Raw genomic sequence first — 19,743 nt, 5'->3', positions numbered from 1 at the left:
TTCCTGTTAGGCTTTCTAAAGCCGTCCCTGTCCTCAGTCAGTGCTGGAATGAAGGGTGGCTGGAAGCATTATTGGCTGAGAACTAACAGACATCTTTGTGCGAGTGACGCTCCTAGGTGTGTAATAGTACTTCAGGAGCCAGTGTCGACCTACTGTATAAGAGTGGTAAGTCCTTATAGATGTTGCGGATTCCTTACACAGAAAAAAATGCTGACGCTTTTCTCTTCCCATCTTTCGTACAATCATGTTTCCTCTAGCAGCTTTGTTTTAGAGGACTGGGTGGTGGGAAGGATATGATGAGTGAAGGTCATGTATCTCATACACATAGATGATTGTCCAGCCCTGCTTATAATAGAATGTAAACCATGGGCACCATTAAACACTGTAAACCACTGAGGAATCACTTTGAGTCATTATGGTCCCAATCGACTTCTCTCCTCCAGGCTGGCCCCGATGGATTGGCATCCTCCTATTTATTTATAGAGCAAGATCTATCATAGTTGAATCATTCATTCAACGTACTGAGGGGACCTATCAGTGTTCAGGTAACAGGTCAGGTGAACCTAAGTGTAATTGTGTATGGCCAGCTTTAGGCTGACTCTAGGTATTAGATAACTGATGGATGAGCAGTTCTTTGCCTGACAGCTCATCACCACTGGCTGAATTCTCACCTTATTGTAAAAGTGGGAAGTTATATGTTGCTGCCATACATTTTTTGTCCTTAAAAAACAAAGGACTAAAAGAAAACAAATTCAGCCTGGTAGACCTCAAAAACACTGTTTCCCTCAAAAACAGATTTTGTTGAAATCAATGGAATCGACCAACAATTTCCAGCTTCCAGCAGCCTCCACATGCAGGTTGTCAATAAATAGAATTCATACTCCCCGCAAACATCTGTCTGCAGTGTTAGGCTATGTTCAAACAACGAAAGTTCCGTGATTAGTACGAAACTCACGTTGTACTGAAGGCTGAGGGAATCCCGGACAGAGTGTATACACTCCGGCCGCTATCCCTAGTGGCGCCAAAGAAACTGACATGTCAGTTTTCTGTGGTCGTTATTCAGTGAATAGTGGCCGCAGAAAACCCTGTCAGTTCACACAATGGAGCATGCAGGCCCGGCCGCACGCTCCATTATGTGCAGTGGGGAATTCTGATGTGAGCGCGCACGCATGCACCCACATCCGAATTCAGTGGCGGTAGAGATCCGGCCGGGATGATCCTTTCTGAGATCGGGCGTTCCGTCTCTTACAACGTGTGAACATGGCCTTACTGTACGTATTACACAGGAAGGAAGGGGGAGGAGGTAATGCAGCTGCACCACTGTATTTTGTATAATAGAGGGGAAGCAGAATTAGGGTGAACAAACATATCCTGGGTAGACTCAACACTACATCTAATACATCTCTCCAGGCACTCGTAATTACTGAAAGGATCAACTCAGCTTTGGCTCTATTGGTCTGTTCTCCATCTGAAACTCCCAGTGACCTTGGCAATACATTATATTTGCTACAATGTGTGAAATATAAAATATTGTCTGATCTTCCTACTTGATCCTGATTTCTGAATGTTCTAATAGAACAATACCCACTCTGTTCTGTTTAATCCATACTTCCATGCTTAAAAAGGAGTTCAGGATGTGAAATGTTCTTCATACCCATCTCCTATGATAAGAGACGTTTAACCTGTAACATTTTCCACCACCCGGCAATGTTTTCTTGGTGTAAATAATATTTTGATGTTTTATAAATATTGAAGATATAGCAAACCATGCCACATGGCTTCCAATGTGATATTGTAATCATATTATGATAATATTGTTAGAATACACTTCAGTCAGCACATCTCCCTTATTTACAGATGGATATTAGTATATAACAGGAGACTTATGACATATCAGATGTAACACTGTACTCTCATTAAGAACCATTATTAGTTTATTGGTTTTCATCAGTAACGAGGATATGGAAATATGTTGTATAATGTGTTTTTTTTTTTTTGCAGGTTCACCAATCCAGTTTTGGAATGAGGACCCAAAGTCCGTCACATGACTATTCCGGAGATGGAAGGAAAGTGAGTTATCCATGTAAGGGTATGTGTACACCACGGAATCCATGCAGATAACTGTCCCATAGGCTCAATCCTATGCTCAGGCAGATTCTGCCGTCAGCGGAATCTGCCTGAGCATAAAATGGATTCTATGGAACGGGGGGAACTTCCAGCAGGAGAGTGCACGAAATCCGCTGGAAGTTATCAGCTCGGATTCCGTAGTGTGCACATGAAACATATAATACTTATAAGGAAACTATAAACTGTAAGGTAGGCAACTGCAGGGAGTTGTCAGCAGTTTAGTTGGCATGAACCTGCTAATAGTTTCCCTTTATTTCTATAACCAGACCCACATCACCAACTATCAGTATACTCTGTCAGACAGTATTTATGTTTGTTGAATGTATCACATAGTGTGTATGTTCTTACGTTTCTCTATATTGTAGGTTGCACTTGATGGACTCTTGTCTTTGTTTCAACCTTAATAACTATGTAATATTAGGGGAATATTTATGCTGGATATTAAGCATTGCTTAATAAAACATTTGTTTTTTTTTTGAGCAGAGTGAAAACTTCCGTCCATTACCTCTCTCTGGCCATGTGGGGTTTGACAGTTTACCGGATCAGCTAGTTAATAGATCAGTCCATCAAGGTTTTTGCTTCAATATTCTATGTATAGGTAAGTTATCTATCTGTCTGCCTGTCTGTCTTTCTTAGTTCCCCTAAGGTGGGCGCCAGCAGTAGAAGATTCAATGCCAATCTTCCCCTTGATAAGATAAGGAAGGTATCAAAAAAATCCTTTCAAGCAGTGTTTATTTCATACAAAAGCGAAAACAAGGTGCAGTGTTTGAGCTCCATATGGGGCCTTTTTTTAAGCATAATCAGATGTGCGCAAATGTCTTTCATACAGGATGTGACATTAATCACAATTTGCATATCAACTGTGTCCAATACATAATACAGTGCTTACATACATAATACAGTACTTATATAAGGAAAAGGATGGTTCCAATTAAGTGTCATCAATACAATGACTATATGTATATGGTGACTAAACACAAAGTGTAAATATAAATACACAGGCATAGGCAGAATATACCATCACTAGCTACTGCCCCCATTCTAAACTCGCTCCACGTTGGATAACTAAGATGACGCTAACAGCGTGGGGTACGTCTCTGTGCACTTGGCTCTGGGCTAGTTTAACTGCGTCTGTGGCCTGCGCACACTAACAATAGGACAGATTGATGTAAGGTCACAGCCATTTGGAGTGCTGCTGTATCTTCATTATCATATCTATTTATCTGTCAGCAGTTCACATCATAAATGTCCATACACCTTTCCCTGGGTTCACATGGCATTGTTTCTTTGTGTCACAGTTATATGACAGAATCCTGTAAAAAGTGGATAACCCCCCCCTCCTTCTGCCCACCCACTTTGCACAAAGTTTATTGCAGGGGAAGCCTTGCCCTCTTTGCGCCATGCTGTAAAAGGTGAAATTTTTTTGACTCTTTGCCTGTATTAATACTAAAAAGCATCATGAAGAAAAAAGCATCTAAGGGAAGTGATAGAGAACTTTCTGTCACAGTAGCAAATTTCCAAACTTGCCAGCAAGCAGGTGCAGGGGCAAACAAGTGTTACCTCTTCCCATGCCCTGTTTTGTGCCACATCACAGGCTCCAGGATTCAAGCCAGAATTCTGTTACACCTCCCAAGTTCTGATGTCGTCATGGCTCGCTCTGGGGGGGGGGGGGATGGGATTTGCCTGCTGGTTGATGGATCAAGAGCATTGCCACCTTGTAAAGAAGACAAAAGCCACCTGTTAAGCTTAAGGGGCAAATGTTTCTTGGCCAAGATAAAACTTGGATAGGCCAAGATACAAGATGTTCCAGCTTGCCAATATGATACCAAGTCCCTTCTGTCCTTTTGTGAACAGAAGTCAAGGATCCACACAGCTACAGAAAAGAAGCACAGTTCTAGAAGTATGTGACTTACAAGTGGGAATTTGCTATTATAGCTAAAGCTAAAGTGGATGACATTTGTATACATTCTAACAATGCATCTTGGCGAAACGTGTCTCTTACAGCCCTTATTGTAATGCTTCTTCTCATCATGTCATGTTCCCTATTTTATATTAGCTCTGCTATATCTGGGTGCCTGTAATACATTGTCCATCTTACTGTTACCAGCATCCGCTACACATTGTGAGGCTGAGCTCTCTATAGATGTGGCAGTCTTGTATGGATTTTAGAGAACATTGAGCAGTGTATAAGCAGGCATTGATCTGCTCTGTAGACTACACACTGTCTGTTGCTCTTGCATTGTGATTTTACTGACATGAACTAATAATCGCTGGAGGTTAGACTGGATTTCGTCCCATCAGATTTGGCACACATCCTGTACTGAATGCCAAGCCCTTTTTCCTGTAGCTTTTTAACAATTACAAATCGCGGTATTTAGTGAAATGCAGTTTATGTAGGTATGGAAGTGAATTTCTTTTTAAGAAGAACCTTTCATCTACATTGCATTTCGTTGCATACAAGCTTATTTTGGTGATGGAGTCTTACTTCCAGACATGCACTGTGAGACTTTCAGATAAGTATAACTCCCTTAAATGAGCCCATTAATGTGGCCTAAATGGTGGCAATTTCTGCAATACTCCAGCCACATCTGTGAATTATACCTGCTCTATTCCCCGCATCTAGGGATATTTTGCTTCAGTGTGCTAGAAAAAAAATCTGACAATAATAACATGTTTTGCTGCATCCCACAAGGCATTGCTTACACAGTGTCTAGATGTTGCATATATGTATCTGGGATTTTTGAAAATAAAATCTACAATTTGCATTTATATAGAAACATGGTTTAGGACGTGTTGGATGCAGCCCTAGGCAGTCCAGGAAAACATACATATATATATATATATATATATATATATATATATATATATATAGCTGTATGGCAGTATTATTACATTGATGTGTGGAAGCAATCAAACTATTGCATATGAAAGTCCTGTAATGGACTCTGAGGGGGGATTTATGAAGACTGGCATACTTGTACGCCAGTCTGAACTTGTACGCCCCCTTTTCCCTGGCCGAATTCACTAAGAGGCACACACTTCTTAGTAAATCCGTCCGGGTGCCCGAACCTGCGCCTGGCGTACCAAATCTACACCGGATTCCATGCCTCTCTTCCACCTTGCCACACCCCCACAAGCTCCCCGAGCGAGCACGGCATATGGCAGGCATACGCCAGGGAGAAGGGGTGAATATGCCCCGCCATACTTTTTATAAATGTCCTCCAAAGTGTTGAGAAAAAAAAAGACCAAAATAAATCCTCCCATAGTTAATTTTAATCACCCCTTTCCATTTTTCAAATTAAAAACATGTCAGAACTATCAAAATAAAATGTTATTTCTCCCACTTGGTGAACAGGCCAAACAAAAATAAGGAAATGCCATCATTTTCTTTTAAGTCTCATGTAAAACCAACCTTAATTGTATTGCTAATTATATTGTATTGCTTCCTTTTTGGCAATGTACATATATAGCAAGACTCCTAAATAATATGGTATATATGTTCTATTTTAGGGGAGACTGGCATCGGCAAGTCAACATTGATTAACACCTTGTTCAATACTAACTTTGAAGAAAATGAATCCAGCCATTATGAGCCTTCTGTAAAGTTAAAAGCACAAACATATGACCTCCTTGAGAGCAATGTGCGCTTGAAGCTGACTATTGTGAATACAGTGGGCTTCGGAGACCAGATCAACAAAGAAGACAGGTATGTGTTGCTGCCCGGCATTGTATATTTGTACTGGGAAAATGTAGATTCATGTAGAAGAATAAACTCTCCTGACATGAATACTCGCATTCCCCATGAATAACAATTTGTGGACAATTTGTTTCTTTGCACTGTGCTATTCTTCCCTATTTTCTTCTACAAATTAATAACGATAAGTTTGTGTTAGCAATTCCCTTTGTCATTGGGGTGTGTTTGCAGATATTGCTGATCAGACTGAGTTATGGTGTGTATTCACACATAGAACATGTGTTGCAGAAATATGTCCGTCTGTCTCATTCATCTTGAAGCCGTTCTAGAAGGTCTGTAGATAACAAGCCGCCATTTCTGTGACTGTCACTCAGTCTTTACAAAGCATGATCAATCTTGCAGCCGGGTTGCATGAGTGATTGCTAGTTCATTCGTGTTGCCCTTTTAATTCATCATATTTGGCCACACATCACTTGTTTCTTGGCTGATTTCTGGCCTTTTTACACGGGCTAATAATTGGCCTATGTACAAGGGCCTTTAATGTGGCTCGAAAAAATCTACATATTTGCAGAAACAACCCCAATTAACTGTTTTTCAGTTGCAGAGATTTCTGCGACAAATATGCAGCATGTGAACTTAAAGGGGTTGTCTTGAGAGCAGAAGATGGTTGAAGTCTTCTGTTCCCCTGCGATTACTTACTGTGAATCCACATCGGGATAGCCGGACACCCCCTTCACATTTTGGAAGGCTTACTTCTAAGACGTGGAGGGGATGAGCTGATATCCTAATCATTGTGTGCAGACAAAACAACACCCGCATGCTTTGTTCAGTAGCTGCACAATGTCGCTGCAACATCAGGACGTGGATTCTCAGGAAGTGAGTACCAGGGTGCAGCTATATTCTGCTTCCTAGAAAACCCCTTTAAAGTCCTTTTAGACAGACTGCATGATTGCATGAGTCATGTGAAGGCTCAGCAACGATTGCCAACCACTGACATTATTTAGTGAGCTTTCCCAAGGCCCTTCAGTTTTATCATTGTCAGCTGCACATCACATGGGCTGGTTATCAGGAACAAGGTCTCCCAGGAACAGTTGCTAATAATTGTCCCGTGTAAAGGGGCTTTGACTCTTATAGGGATACCCTACTCCTCAAAGGACAGAGTTTGTATAGAGACACTCTAACACACAGTTCACTTATACATTTAAATTTTATACATTTCCAATAGAATTAATGGGGTTGTCAAGCAAAAATCTTTTTCTTTCAAATCAACCTGTGTCAGAAAGTAATATAGATTTGTAATTTACTTTTATTAAAAATCTCAAGTCTTCCCATACTTATCAGCTGCTGGATGTCATGCAGAAAATGTTTTATTTTCAGTCTGACACAGGGCTCTCTGCTGCCACCTCTTGTCCATGTCAGGAACTGTCCAGAGCAGGAGAGGTTTTCTATGGGGATTCCCATAGAGTGTGCTTCTGATCTCACTGAGAGTGTTATATGCTAGCATATCATTTCTTTGCTGTATAGAATAATGTAGATAGCTATGTTATTCTGTGCAGCAGCATTTATGTATACATTATTTTAAATTGGGAGCCTATGAGCGATATATGCCAGCATATACCTTTACTTGTCATATGTTATAAGCATCTGTTGGGGGTATACTTTAGGAAATCCTCTCTACATATACCTGTGATGAGCAAAATTAAAGGAGTATTCTGCCCCTTGTGTAATAATGAATACACTGAGGAATTCTTTTTCTATTTTACTATGTATACTATTTTTTTGTTTTCCAGCTACATGCCCATTGTCGACTATATTGATACACAGTTTGAAGCGTATTTACAGGAAGAGTTAAAGATAAAAAGATTATTGTACAAATACCATGACACCCGCATACACGTGTGCCTTTACTTCATTGCTCCCACTGGACATTCCCTAAAATCTCTTGATCTCATAACTATGAAGAAGCTGGACAGCAAGGTACTGTGTCCTGAGGTGTATGTTCAAACATGTTGTAGTTTCATTGCAGTAATGCTGTGAAGGACCTAAGGGCTATGTTCACACACAGTAGGGACGATGGCCATTGTTTGGCACGCAGAAACAATGGCCATTGTTGCGCTGAAAATTGCATTAAAATCAATGCACAACGGCTAGAAATAATTAAAGTATGAGTGTTCAGTGTGGTCTTTGTTTGCATAAACTTCAATGCAACACATTTTTCTATGTCAAGAACAGCCGTTGTTTTAATTGCAAACAATGGCTGTTTGTGTCATTTTAGGGTATAAACCCACACACCGTATATGCAGCGTATTTACTGCTGCGATACGCAGCAAATACGCAGCAGATACGCAGCAGATTAGATCTAAATAACTGAACACAGCATCAAATCGGCACCATCACATCTGCTGCGTATTTGCTGCGTATCTGGTGTGTGGGTTTGTACCCTAAAAATACATTGTGTGAACTTAGCCCAAATATATAGCTGGCCAATTGTTGAAGAATCACATTTTTACCAACAGTCTGTTGGACCTGGTAAACCACTGACCAATGGAAAACAAGGATCTGACTGGATTTAATTTATCTGTTCAGTGGTTTTCTTCTCCTCTGACACATGCATATCTTATAGAACTAGGAAATTTAGTTTCTGTAAATTCCATATGTTGTGGATGCAGTCAGCGTTGCATTCTCTACACTGAATTTCTTTCCAGGTGTCTCGGTAGAATGCCTTTTATCTTAATGTGGAATGTGCTCTTTCTCAGGTTAACATCATACCTGTCATTGCTAAAGCAGATGTGATCACAAAGTCTGAATTACAGAAGTTCAAGACAAAACTGATGAGTGAGTTGGTGAGCAATGGAGTACAGATTTACCAGTTTCCAACCGATGATGAGACCATCAGCAAGCTGAATGCCTCAATGAATGTAAGACTTAAGTAATGTGAACATTAAATGCATCATTTGTTTTCTTTCTAGTCTCTACTGGCTGTAAAGTTTCTCTAAAACGAAGTCTCCCAGCATCTATTCAGTGTTGGGTTGTATAGCTCAAAATTTCTGACTTATTCCTACGTTCCGTATTCCACGTACGCTACGTATGGCTGTGTCATTGCAGTGCTGCAAAGATTCAAACACTTTCCAGCTCTTGGCGTGATATTGATACATCATGCCGGGTGGGGAAGGACTCCACTACAGGACTTTCCAGTCTGTAGCATCTCTGGAATATGGGATGTGGGAATAGGCCCTTAGTGTACTTGAATCAGCTGAACTTTTTCCTGTTATAGTATGGAAAATACATTCAGGTTTGGCCATACATATTAAGTCCCTATGAGCTGGGTCCTGTATCGTTGGACAGCTATGTCTCCTGACACCCCCCATACACATTCATTCTTGGCTTGAAAGACAATGCCAGACACCTCTGGCAGCTTATCTCCCCTAAGAATGTAAGGATGAGGCATTTTGACAAGTTAACAGGTTTAGTAGACATTATTGTAATCAGTATGTCCAGATACAGAATGGTCTAGATGTATGAGCGCTTGAGGTGACTTTAAAGTAATAATTTTTTTTTTTTTTGCTTACTTTAGACACAGCTTCCATTTGCAGTGGTGGGGAGTATGGAGGAAATTAAAATTGGAAACAAAATGGTCAAAGCCCGGCAGTATCCATGGGGTATTGTGCAAGGTAAAGAAACTTGCCTTAATGCTTGGTAGTTACTAAGTAAAGGATAAGTTCAACTTTTACAAAGGTTTAGATGACATCACATTCAATTTAGAAAAGATTTAATGCCAGTGTAAATGCCAGTGTGATGCTAGCCGTATCTGCCCCAATTGTTCCTGCATCCAAATACATATATCAAGATAAGACAAAGAGGAATCAAAAAAATACCTAAGGAATGAATGCAAAAGCAACTACTAGATAGATATAATTGGTGAAGAAATGCAAAAGTCAAGGATCTTTTAAAGAGAGTCTGACCAATGGATCATCACCCAAAACTCTTACTTCTTAGCAATCAGGATCTATTGCTTATTGCAACTGCCTTAACAATCAATAGACAGAGGAGAAAGAGTAGCCGGAAGCTTCCTGGTATTTGCTACAATAGCATACGACCATCAGGCATAGACATGCTTGTGTCATGAGCTTATGGAAAAATGCAACTCTCAAAAGACAGCCATATACTGTATTTCTGATGCAAAGAACAGAGTCCCATTATTGGCAGCTGTTCTCTTTACTTCATACATATTCCAGTAATTTCAGTGTCGCTGTAGAAAATACAGTTCAACACCAGGCTGTAGCATTACCAAAGAAGTCAACATGTATACAGTGTGGATGAACGTCCTAATTGTATATTTGGAGATATCATGTGTTGAAGAGTAGTTAAAGGGGAACTATCAGCAGGTTAGACAAATCTAACCTGCTAATATGTCCCTATTGCACAGGAGGAGCCATTCTCAGCGCCGTTCCGATGCAGTTAGTCGTGTGCGCCACCAACCGCTGAGACCATTAGGAGCACTGGGGCACCTGTTAGGAGCACTGCCCGCCCCCATAGTGCCGATCCGCCCCCAGACGGCCCATCCCTTTCTAATGATAGTGAATGGAGCGGGAGGGCTGGGGGTGGGCCAGATCCGCACTATGGGGACGGGCAGTGCTCCTAACACTCTCACCGGACCACACGACTGCACCGGAACGGCACCGAGGAGAAGGGTAAGAGACATACCTTCCTCCTTGGCATCTTGTTTGCATTAGGGACATATCAACAGGTCAGATTCGTCTAACCTGCTGATAGTTCCCCATTATATAATTTGCATTAAACTCAGTCTGCTACTCTAATAAGAGGAGTCTTCCATAGAATCCACACAGCTAGAGGACTGGTTTTGGTTTGGAAGGTAAAAGCTGATAATTATCTTGTGTAATTTAACGTGCGTCACAGACTAATGATTTTCCATACAATACTATGTCCTTGGAAGGTTATATAAGGTAAACAGGCAAACACTTACTGTTATCTGTTTAGAGGGTTTTACCTGCATTCAAGGGATATTTGACATTTGGACAATGCTTTGAAAAGAGTATGAAAACTGACTTATGTAGCCATCTTCTGCAACAACAAAAAAATATAAACTTGCTGGTGCCCTGTAAAGCATCACAACACTATGAAAGAAACAAAATGAGTAAACAATAATAAGCAAAAGTTACAAAAAAAATGCTCTTAAAAGGTGTCCATAGCCTTTAATGTAACATGTGGGAGATATATATTTATATACATACACACGCGCACACACCCATACACACACACACACTGGTACCTCAGTTCTGCACAAAGTCTTGCAGTCTTGTATAAAGCCATGCTGCCGCACACCACAGATCACGCACAGTGACACTAACACTGCTGATGCTGTATTTTTCAGTGACAGTGCCCCTTTAACTACACAGATTGGAAATAGCAGGGGCATAGGAGCTGTGCACCCACCGTGAGCAGCGGGCATCAGTTGTCACAGCATACAGCTGACTCTCCTGCAGCAGCTGGAATCAGTGATAACTCCAATCCTGGTACTCCAAACATAGTGATGGAAAACAAAAAAAACATTATATCCTAACGTCTTGGGAAGGTTAAAGGGGTAGTGCGGCGCTGAACATTTATTCACAAAATAACACACATTACAAAGTTAGGCTGGGTTCACACTACGTATATTTCAGTCAGTATTGTGGTCCTCATATTGCAACCAAAACCAGGAGTGGATTGAAAACACAGAAAGGCTCCGTTCACACAATGTTGAAATTGAGTGGATGGCCACCATTTAATGGCAAATATTTGCTGTTATTTTAAAACAACGGCTGTTGTATTGAAATAATGGCCGTTATTTACTGTTATATGGCGGCCATCCACTCAATTTCAACATTGTGTGGACAGATCCTTTCTGTGTTTTTAATCCACTCCTGGTTTTGGTTGCAATATGAGGACCACAATACTGACTGAAATATACGTAGTGTGAACCCAGCCTTATGGTGCATTTACACAGAGAGATTTATCTGACAGATTTTGGAAGCCAAACCCCGGAATGGATTTGAAAAAGGGAGAAATCTCAGTCTTTCCTTTATGACCCATTCCCTGTTTATGGTCTGTTCCTGGCTTCGGCTTCAAAAATCTGACAGATAAATCTGCCTGTGTAAACGCACCATTATACAACTTTGTAATGTGTGTTATGTATGTGAATGGCCCCCTTTCCTGTGTTCCCTGCATTATACTTGCCGCATTCGTGTTGACCGCTCCAGCCATCCCTCAGGCCGGGCCCCCCTTTGGCGCGTCATCAGCTGCTCAGCCAGGATTGGCTGAGCATAACTGTGCTCAGCCAATCGCGGCTGAGCAGCTGATAAAGCTCCAGAGGGGGGCCGTCCTGAGGGACGGCTCGAGCGGTCCGGCCGGCCTCCCGAAGATGACTTCATTGTCACAAGATGGAGGCCGGGGGTTGACACGAATGCGGTAAGTATAATGCACCACACTTCCGGGTCTAGCATGGGGGGGGGGACACACACACGGGGAAGGGAGCCATTCACATACATAACACACCTTACAAAGTTGTATGACTTTATAATGTGTGTTATTTTGTAAATTAAAGTTTAGCGCTGCACTACCCCTTTAAGAAAAAGAAGAGGATGGGTGCACTGAGGTTACATTACTAATCATATTGCCATTTTCTTACTAGTGGAAAACGAGAACCACTGTGATTTTGTAAAGCTGCGTGAAATGTTGATTTGCACTAACATGGAGGACCTGAGGGAACAGACTCACAGCAAGCATTATGAACTATACCGCCGCTGCAAGTTGGAGGAAATGGGATTTCAAGATATGGGTCCTGGAGATAAGCCAGTAAGGTAGGCATCTTTCATGGAATTCTCATCATGTTTTTTTATATAGAATCACAAAATATTATTAAATGCTTATTTTGTATCTCAGCATTAGAAGATCTAAAGCCAGTATTTGTCTTTATTCTAAGTCATCCAATATAAGAAAAGAAAGAGAGCATGGCATTCATATTCTGTTCCTTTTCTACTGATACACTGTGTTCAGAACTAAAAAAAAAATCCACTTTTATAGTTGCCACTTATTTCCTTCAATAATTATATTGGATGATCCCAGACAGCTTCCTTGTAAAACATTTCTTCAGCTTATTAGGGTCATGATTGTGCTTGTCAGAAATAAAATCACTCTGTGACAAATAAAAGTCTCCTAGTTATCTATCCAGTATATATCTCTGAGTGGCTTTAAGGTGGTAACCTGCTGTTAACATCCAATATGCCAAGTGTGTACATTGACTGATCCCTTATTGAGCAGTCACATTGATATGTCCATGGCTGCCTTTATACCTTCTCTTCTAACTATCTGAATCACATTGTTAAAGGGTAATTCTGGTGTGGTTGTGCCCTACATAAAATATTAAGAAATTGCATCAGTAAGAATAGCCTGCGTGATCCGGTTTTAAAACTAAGCAGCCAGGAACTGATATATACTATATCAGATGTATAGCTGTATACTATTGGATTACATTTATCTGTGATGTGCAAATATTGCACAATATTAAATTTGCAACAAAGCAAACTTCACTTTAATGACACTGTGTTGTAATTTCGAACCAAATAATGCATCAGGAGAAATCTAAAGCAGCCATGACCCATTTGTTCTTGTTGTCACTGGTCAGACTAAAGGTCAGACTCTCACCCATCAGACGTGATATCATATCTAATGAATGTACTGTTGCTGCTTTGGTAGGAAATCCTCTCCAGCCTGGAGATCCACTTTACCGGGGAGTCCTTTACACAGAATACATTATCACACTTTTAGGGCCAGTTCACACTAATTACTTAGGCTGGGTTCACACTGCGTTTTCAGCATCCGTTTAACGGATCCCTTTTTTTTAACGGTCAAAAAAAGTAGTGTCAACAGTACTTTATTGTGCGTCAAAAAAACGCATTAGTTTTGATTCTTTTTTTTTTTATAATGGAAAAACGGATCAAAATGGATGCACACAAATGCATCCGTTTTTTGCAAAAAATGGATCTGTTAAACGGATGCTAAAAACGCAGCGGGAACCTAGCCTTAGTGTGAACTGGCCCATAGCGCTATAATTTGTGGATGAATCTATTTTGAGAGTAGAGCACTATGTAATGGAATATATGAAGATTAGCTTGTCTTGGAGCCCACATCTATGCTGTCTTAGTGTTTCCTATTGTAGCAGTGCTTGAGTTCTCACCCCGCACCTGTTGCTTGCACAGCTGTTTCTTACGCTATTCAGTTGAATCAGCTTCGGCTGGAATGCTGGTGCGGGAAGTCGATGTCAGACTAAAGAACGGCACAAATGCAAACACATTATAGACTAAATTACTCTGGTGCTCAGCTTAAAGGGGTTGTCCAGTGAAAATCTTTTTCTTTCAAATCAACTGATATCGGAAGGTTATATAGATTTGTAATTTACTTCTATTACAAACATCTCAAGTCTTCCCTTACTTATTAGCTGCTGTATGTCCTGCAGGAAATGTTTTTATTTTCAGTCTAACACTGCTCTCTGCTGACATCTCTGGCTGAGACAGAAACTTGTTTTTTTTCTTTTTTTATTCGTTTTATTGAATTTTGTGCAGAGAAGGTTACTTCACGACTCTACACATTTCAAGAACTAAACACAGAAAACGCAGCTCGATAATCAAGACAATTACAAAGAACTAAAGTGTCCCAAGATAAAGCAGCAATAAATGAAGAACACATCAAAAGCTAGCAGCAGTTGAACAGAAAAAAAAAAACAAAAACAAAACAAGTATTCAACCCTCACAAGCTGGTATGGCTGTTTGACTGACCAAACATAAGACACGAGTCCAAATATATACATTAGCGGCTTAGGGCATAAGTGAGTCTCTAAGATTTCTAAACCCTTGTACCGTGTAAGAGGTTAGAAGATGGTTGCACCACTCCCCCCATACCTTTTTCAAATTTTTTCAAGTGGCCCCTACTTTTATATACCACCTTTTCATAAGGGACTATAAGATTAACCACTTTCTTCCACTTGGACAAAGTTGGGGGGCGAGGGTCCATCCAACGGAGAGCGATGGTCTTCCTAGCAAGAAAGAGCACCTCTCTCAGAAAGATACGTTCATGGTGAGACCATAGTTCCTCTGATAACAACCCGAACAGACACACGTACAGTTCTAAGGACTATTTCTTTTAAAAGGGTCACCACCTCATTCAAAAATGATGCTATGTAGGGGCATTGCCACATTAAGTGCCAAAAGTCTGCCCTTGGGGCATGGCACCTATGGCACTCATCAGTAGGGAGCCTTCCCATCTTGAACAGTCTTACTGGGGTGATATAGCTATAATGTATAGTATACAGCTGAGTCATTTTGTGAGTGGCGGCTGGGGAGACTAAGGTGTGAGAGCTGAGGATATCGCACCAGTCTTCCTTAGTCATTGTTGAAATATGTGCTTTCCAGTATGCCTCCGCGGGGAGGGGAGAAGCAGTGGCTTTTAGGGTAATAAGGTGTGTATATAAAGAGGATATCATTCCACCCGGTCCCCGTGGCCTGAGAACTCCGATTAAGGCTGCATTCACACGTACAGGATCTGCAGCAGATTTGATGGTGCAAATTTGAAGCTGCAGATTCAATGCAAAGTAACTCTGGGCCATCAAATCTGCGCCATCAAATCTGCTGCAGATCCTGGTACATGTGAACTCACCCTTACGGATATTCTGAAATTGGTAAATTTCATGCCTGACCTGTAGGCATGCCTGACCTGTAGGTACCGGAAGAAGGAACCCCTGGGTAGCTGGAAGTCCTCCTGTAACTGAGTATATGTTTTGAGTACGTCATGGGAATATATGTCTCGCAGTAATCTTACCCCATGAGTCTTTCAGAACCCTGGATCAAGATCTTGGGTCAAATGGGATAATGATGGATTGTCCCAAAGAGGGATATCGTCCATTATACCTCTAAAGTTGTGTAATTAGTAAGCTGAGGCCCATACCTGGCGGGCTAATCTGTGCAGAGGGAGCAGATTTCTGCCCAACCGAGAAAATTCCTCCAGCAATGGTCATAATGTCTGTAATCCAAGATAATGGGCCAGGTAGTATTCACAGTTAGGGAGGGGATACGACAAGATCCACGTTTTTAGCTGTATCAACTGTCCGGCTAAATAATATAGGTGGATGTCAGGCAACGCATATCCTGCTTCATTTTTAGGTCTTTGAAGAGTGGTCAATTTCAATTTGGATCTTGAATTGCCCCAAATAAAAGTGGGCAGAAGAGAAGCGAGCTCTTTAAAGAAAGAATGGGGGACTGGGACAGGGGAGTGTTCAAGGATATATAGGCACTTGGGAAGAATTATCATTTTAATTAAATTTGCACAACCCAGGATTGCTATGGGAAGAGTACTCCAAATTTTAAATTTGTTTTTAACATACGGGATTAAGGGAAGCACATAAATTTTAGGGTCTTGGGAGGTGTACAATCTGGATACCTAAGTATTTAAATTGGGTGACTACGGGGAGGCAACAAAATGTGGCAGGCCAAGGGCGGGATTGTAGGGACATAAAAACTAATTTATCCCGGTTAATCCGAAGGCCCGAATACGTGCCAAATCTATTAATCAGGGAAATTAAATACGGGAGGGTGCGGTTCGGTTAGTCATAAAAAGAATCAAATCATCGGCATATAAACCTATTTTATCTTCTCGCTCTCCAATAATCATGCCAAGTACCTGTGGATCTTGTCGGATGAGAAGCGCCAGGGTCTCTATTGCCACTGCAAACAGCAGAGGGGACAGGGGGCAGCCCTGGCACGTCCCCCTCCCGAGTGCAAAGGAGGCAGAGCTGATACCGTTCACCAAAACCTGAGCCTTAGGGGCCTTGTATACAGGGCCGATTCTGGGGTTTCTGCCGCCTGAGGCAAACCTCAGGCGGCCGCCCCGAGTTGTGGCCGGCATCCCCCCCCCCCAGCCGCTCACCTGTCCCACGCCGCAGCCGGCCCGCGCTCTCCGCTGTCTGCACATCCCGTCGGGTCCCGCGACGTCACCCTGCAGCTGTCACGGACCTCCAGGCTGTGGTGAGTGGGTGGGGTGATCGGGTCGTGCGGGGCAGCCCCGCACGACCCGATCACCCCAGCGTGTCTCCCACCAACCCCGGGCACTCACCACAGCCTGGAGGTCCGTGACAGCTGCAGGGTGACATCGCAGGACCTGACGGGATGTGGAGAGCACGGGCGACGGGACAGGTGAGCGGCCGCTGTCATTTTTGTTAAGTGATACTTAAAGGGAACCTGTCACCCCCCGTGCCGGGGTGACAGGTTCCCGACCCCCCGTTAGAGACCCCTATACTTACCTCATCGCGCGCGCTGAGAGATGAGTCCAACGCTCATAGAGAATGACGGAGCGCTGGACTCTCCTGTCATTCTCTATGGGTGTTGGACTCATCTCTCAGCGCGCGCGCCGAGCTGCGGCGGCTGAGATCTCCGGGACCCGACCATCTTCAGAAGCGGGACCCGGCGCGATGAGGTAAGTATAGGGGTCTCTAACGGGGGGTCGGGAACCTGTCACCCCGGCACAGGGGGTGACAGGTTCCCTTTAACAAAAATGACCGCTGGGGGGACATAATGCCGCCCCCCTGCCGGACCGCAAAATCTGCCGCCTGAGGCGGAAGGCTCATTCCGCCTCATGGCAGAAGCGGGCCTGCTTGTATATAATATCCACCCATTTTATAAATTGGTCGCCAAATCCAAATCTGCGAAAACCTTCAGGAGAAAACCCCATTCAATGGAGTCAAAGGCATCTAGTGAGGCCAAAGCCCAAACCCCATCAAGCATTGCATTATCACTAGTGGACGGGCCAGGCATGAAACCTGACTGGTTGAGACAGGAACATTTTCTCGGTTTTCTATGAATCCCCATGGAAAACCTCTTCTGCTCTGGACAGTTCCTGTCTCGGCCAGAGATGTCAGCAGAGAGCACCGTGTCAGACTGAAAAGAAAACACCATTTCCTGCAGGACATATAGTAGCTAATAAGTATCGGAAGACTTGGGATTTTTAATAGAAGTAAATTACAAATCTATATAACTTTTTGACACCCAGATGATTTGAAAGAAAAATTTTTCCGCTGGACAACCCCTTTAGGCCAATGTGGAAAGAAAGAAAAAAGCGGATATAACAAATAAAAGGAAATAGACTAAGTGAGAGTCTAAATAAATAGCGATTGGTATTGTAAAAGGGCACTTGCTGGAGGGCAAAAAGCACTGCCTTCTCCTAGGTATTTCCAGAGCAGCAGGCAACAGTGGTTTTAGTGATACACTGAAAATGATTTATTGGCATGCTACAACGCTTCCTTATATACAGTAAACGCTTGAAAAAGATCCTATGGATTGAAACGTTGCATTGTTTGCCATGTGGCAAGAAAGGACTATTTCTTACCGCAAACTGCTTGCTAAATGTTGTTATGTTAATACGTGTAGGCTCTTGCATTGGCGCAGTTCTGGAGATACAAGGACTGGTAACTCTTGCACTCCACAGATGCTGGCCAAGTAGCTGTACAATTTTTTTTGTACATCTATCTTTTTGTCTTTTATCAGTGTACATGACGTAACAGTAATGTTAAAAACACAGTACCACTCACAATTGTTAGGATATGCCGGGGGCCTGTGCAGTATTGTATTGATCATACAGGTTAGAGCTCCTTTGGTTGGGGGATTATCACATAGAAGTCTTATGAATGTCGGGGTACCATTACCCCATAGGGGAACACTGATAATGTGTCATAGTCAGACAGGTCCTTCATTTTTAGTATAGCGATCTATGGCGCCAACTTCCTGCACGGTTTATTGGCCAGGTGTGTCCCTCTCCACTCACCTTTGTAGCACCCTTTCTGTTAGTCCTGAGATGTATATTGTCTGTACATGCTCTATAGCTTTATGTCATTACTTCCAGAAGCTGGCTCACAACCCCAGCTGTATCCTCCATAGTGCCTGCATTCCCTGTATATTTCCTGGCATATCCTCTGATTATCAGTAACGCTGAACCATTGCACTGAAGCATTACAAATCATCACGTCCCAGGGTCAGGAAATCTTTTCTAGCAACTAGGTTTCCTGTTTTATCTACTAGCAATGGTTTGAAGAGTTTAATATTGGAGCCTGCTAAGAAAGTAAGAGGCATCATACAGAATACCATTACTCATTGGTCAGATTCTGGAAGAGGCAATAAATCCTCTTGCAGTCACATTCAGGCCATAAACTTGTCTGTCATGTTTTCGCTTGGTAAATTGTTAGAATCCATCTTTCTTATCATCTCAGGGGACATATCAGCAGGTTAGTTTCGTCCATGGCATGGTTCTTACTTAGGGTCCTTTTACATGGGCAGATTATTGCCCGATATATTGGTGACAATTATTGGGGGATTAGCGGCTGCAGGGTCGATTGCTTCACTTCCATTGTTGTTGACAGCATGTCCCTTTTTGGCATTGGAGATGTGCTGTGGGTAAACATTTGAATTTTATATCTGCATAATCTATATTGACAAAAGAATGAGCTGATTCGATGGCCTTTAACACGGGACAGTAATGGAGAACTAATGTTTATTTGGTGAGTTAGTATAGGTCAGGGAATACTCCTGAATTATACCTCCGATAGAAGCATAAAATGAGATATGAGCAGGCTGGGTTGACACTGCGTTTTGTGTTTCTATTTCACTGTTTTCATTTCATTATGTTTCATTTTGCTGTATACAAACATGTAGTCAGCTATGCTATTGTATTCAGCAAAAGTCTACATTGTAATGCCTACACATTTCCTTGTGTCCTGGGAGGTTTTCACATTTTTAAAGGGGTTGGCCACTTTATAGTAACATTGTTCAGTGTACAGTATTAGTAATTGTACTCACTGCACTTACTGACAGCAGCTCCCTGTGTAC

General features: G+C 42.1%; 1 protein-coding gene across 5 annotated transcripts in view; it reads left to right on the top strand.

Moving 5' to 3' along the window:
* SEPTIN10 (septin 10) overlaps positions 1-19,743 on the top strand; it is a 65,595-nt gene that overhangs the window by 32,874 nt on the left and 12,978 nt on the right. For 4 of the 5 annotated variants that reach the window (XM_069970985.1, XM_069970988.1, XM_069970987.1 and 1 more), the window contains 7 exons: positions 2,002-2,070; positions 2,611-2,725; positions 5,638-5,833; positions 7,612-7,798; positions 8,578-8,739; positions 9,396-9,492; positions 12,510-12,678. In XM_069970985.1, coding sequence (XP_069827086.1) covers positions 2,002-2,070; positions 2,611-2,725; positions 5,638-5,833; positions 7,612-7,798; positions 8,578-8,739; positions 9,396-9,492; positions 12,510-12,678 — 995 coding nt within the window. Of the gene's footprint in view, positions 1-86; positions 166-2,001; positions 2,071-2,610; positions 2,726-5,637; positions 5,834-7,611; positions 7,799-8,577; positions 8,740-9,395; positions 9,493-12,509; positions 12,679-19,743 lie in introns of those variants that run through there. The other variant, XM_069970989.1, reaches the window with a different exon arrangement.

The sequence above is a fragment of the Dendropsophus ebraccatus genome, chromosome 5 (genome assembly GCF_027789765.1).
Source record: "Dendropsophus ebraccatus isolate aDenEbr1 chromosome 5, aDenEbr1.pat, whole genome shotgun sequence".
Taxonomy (NCBI): Eukaryota; Metazoa; Chordata; class Amphibia; order Anura; family Hylidae; genus Dendropsophus; species Dendropsophus ebraccatus.
The sequence above is the reverse complement of the archived record's forward strand: the minus strand, read 5'-3'. Positions and strand labels throughout refer to the sequence as shown.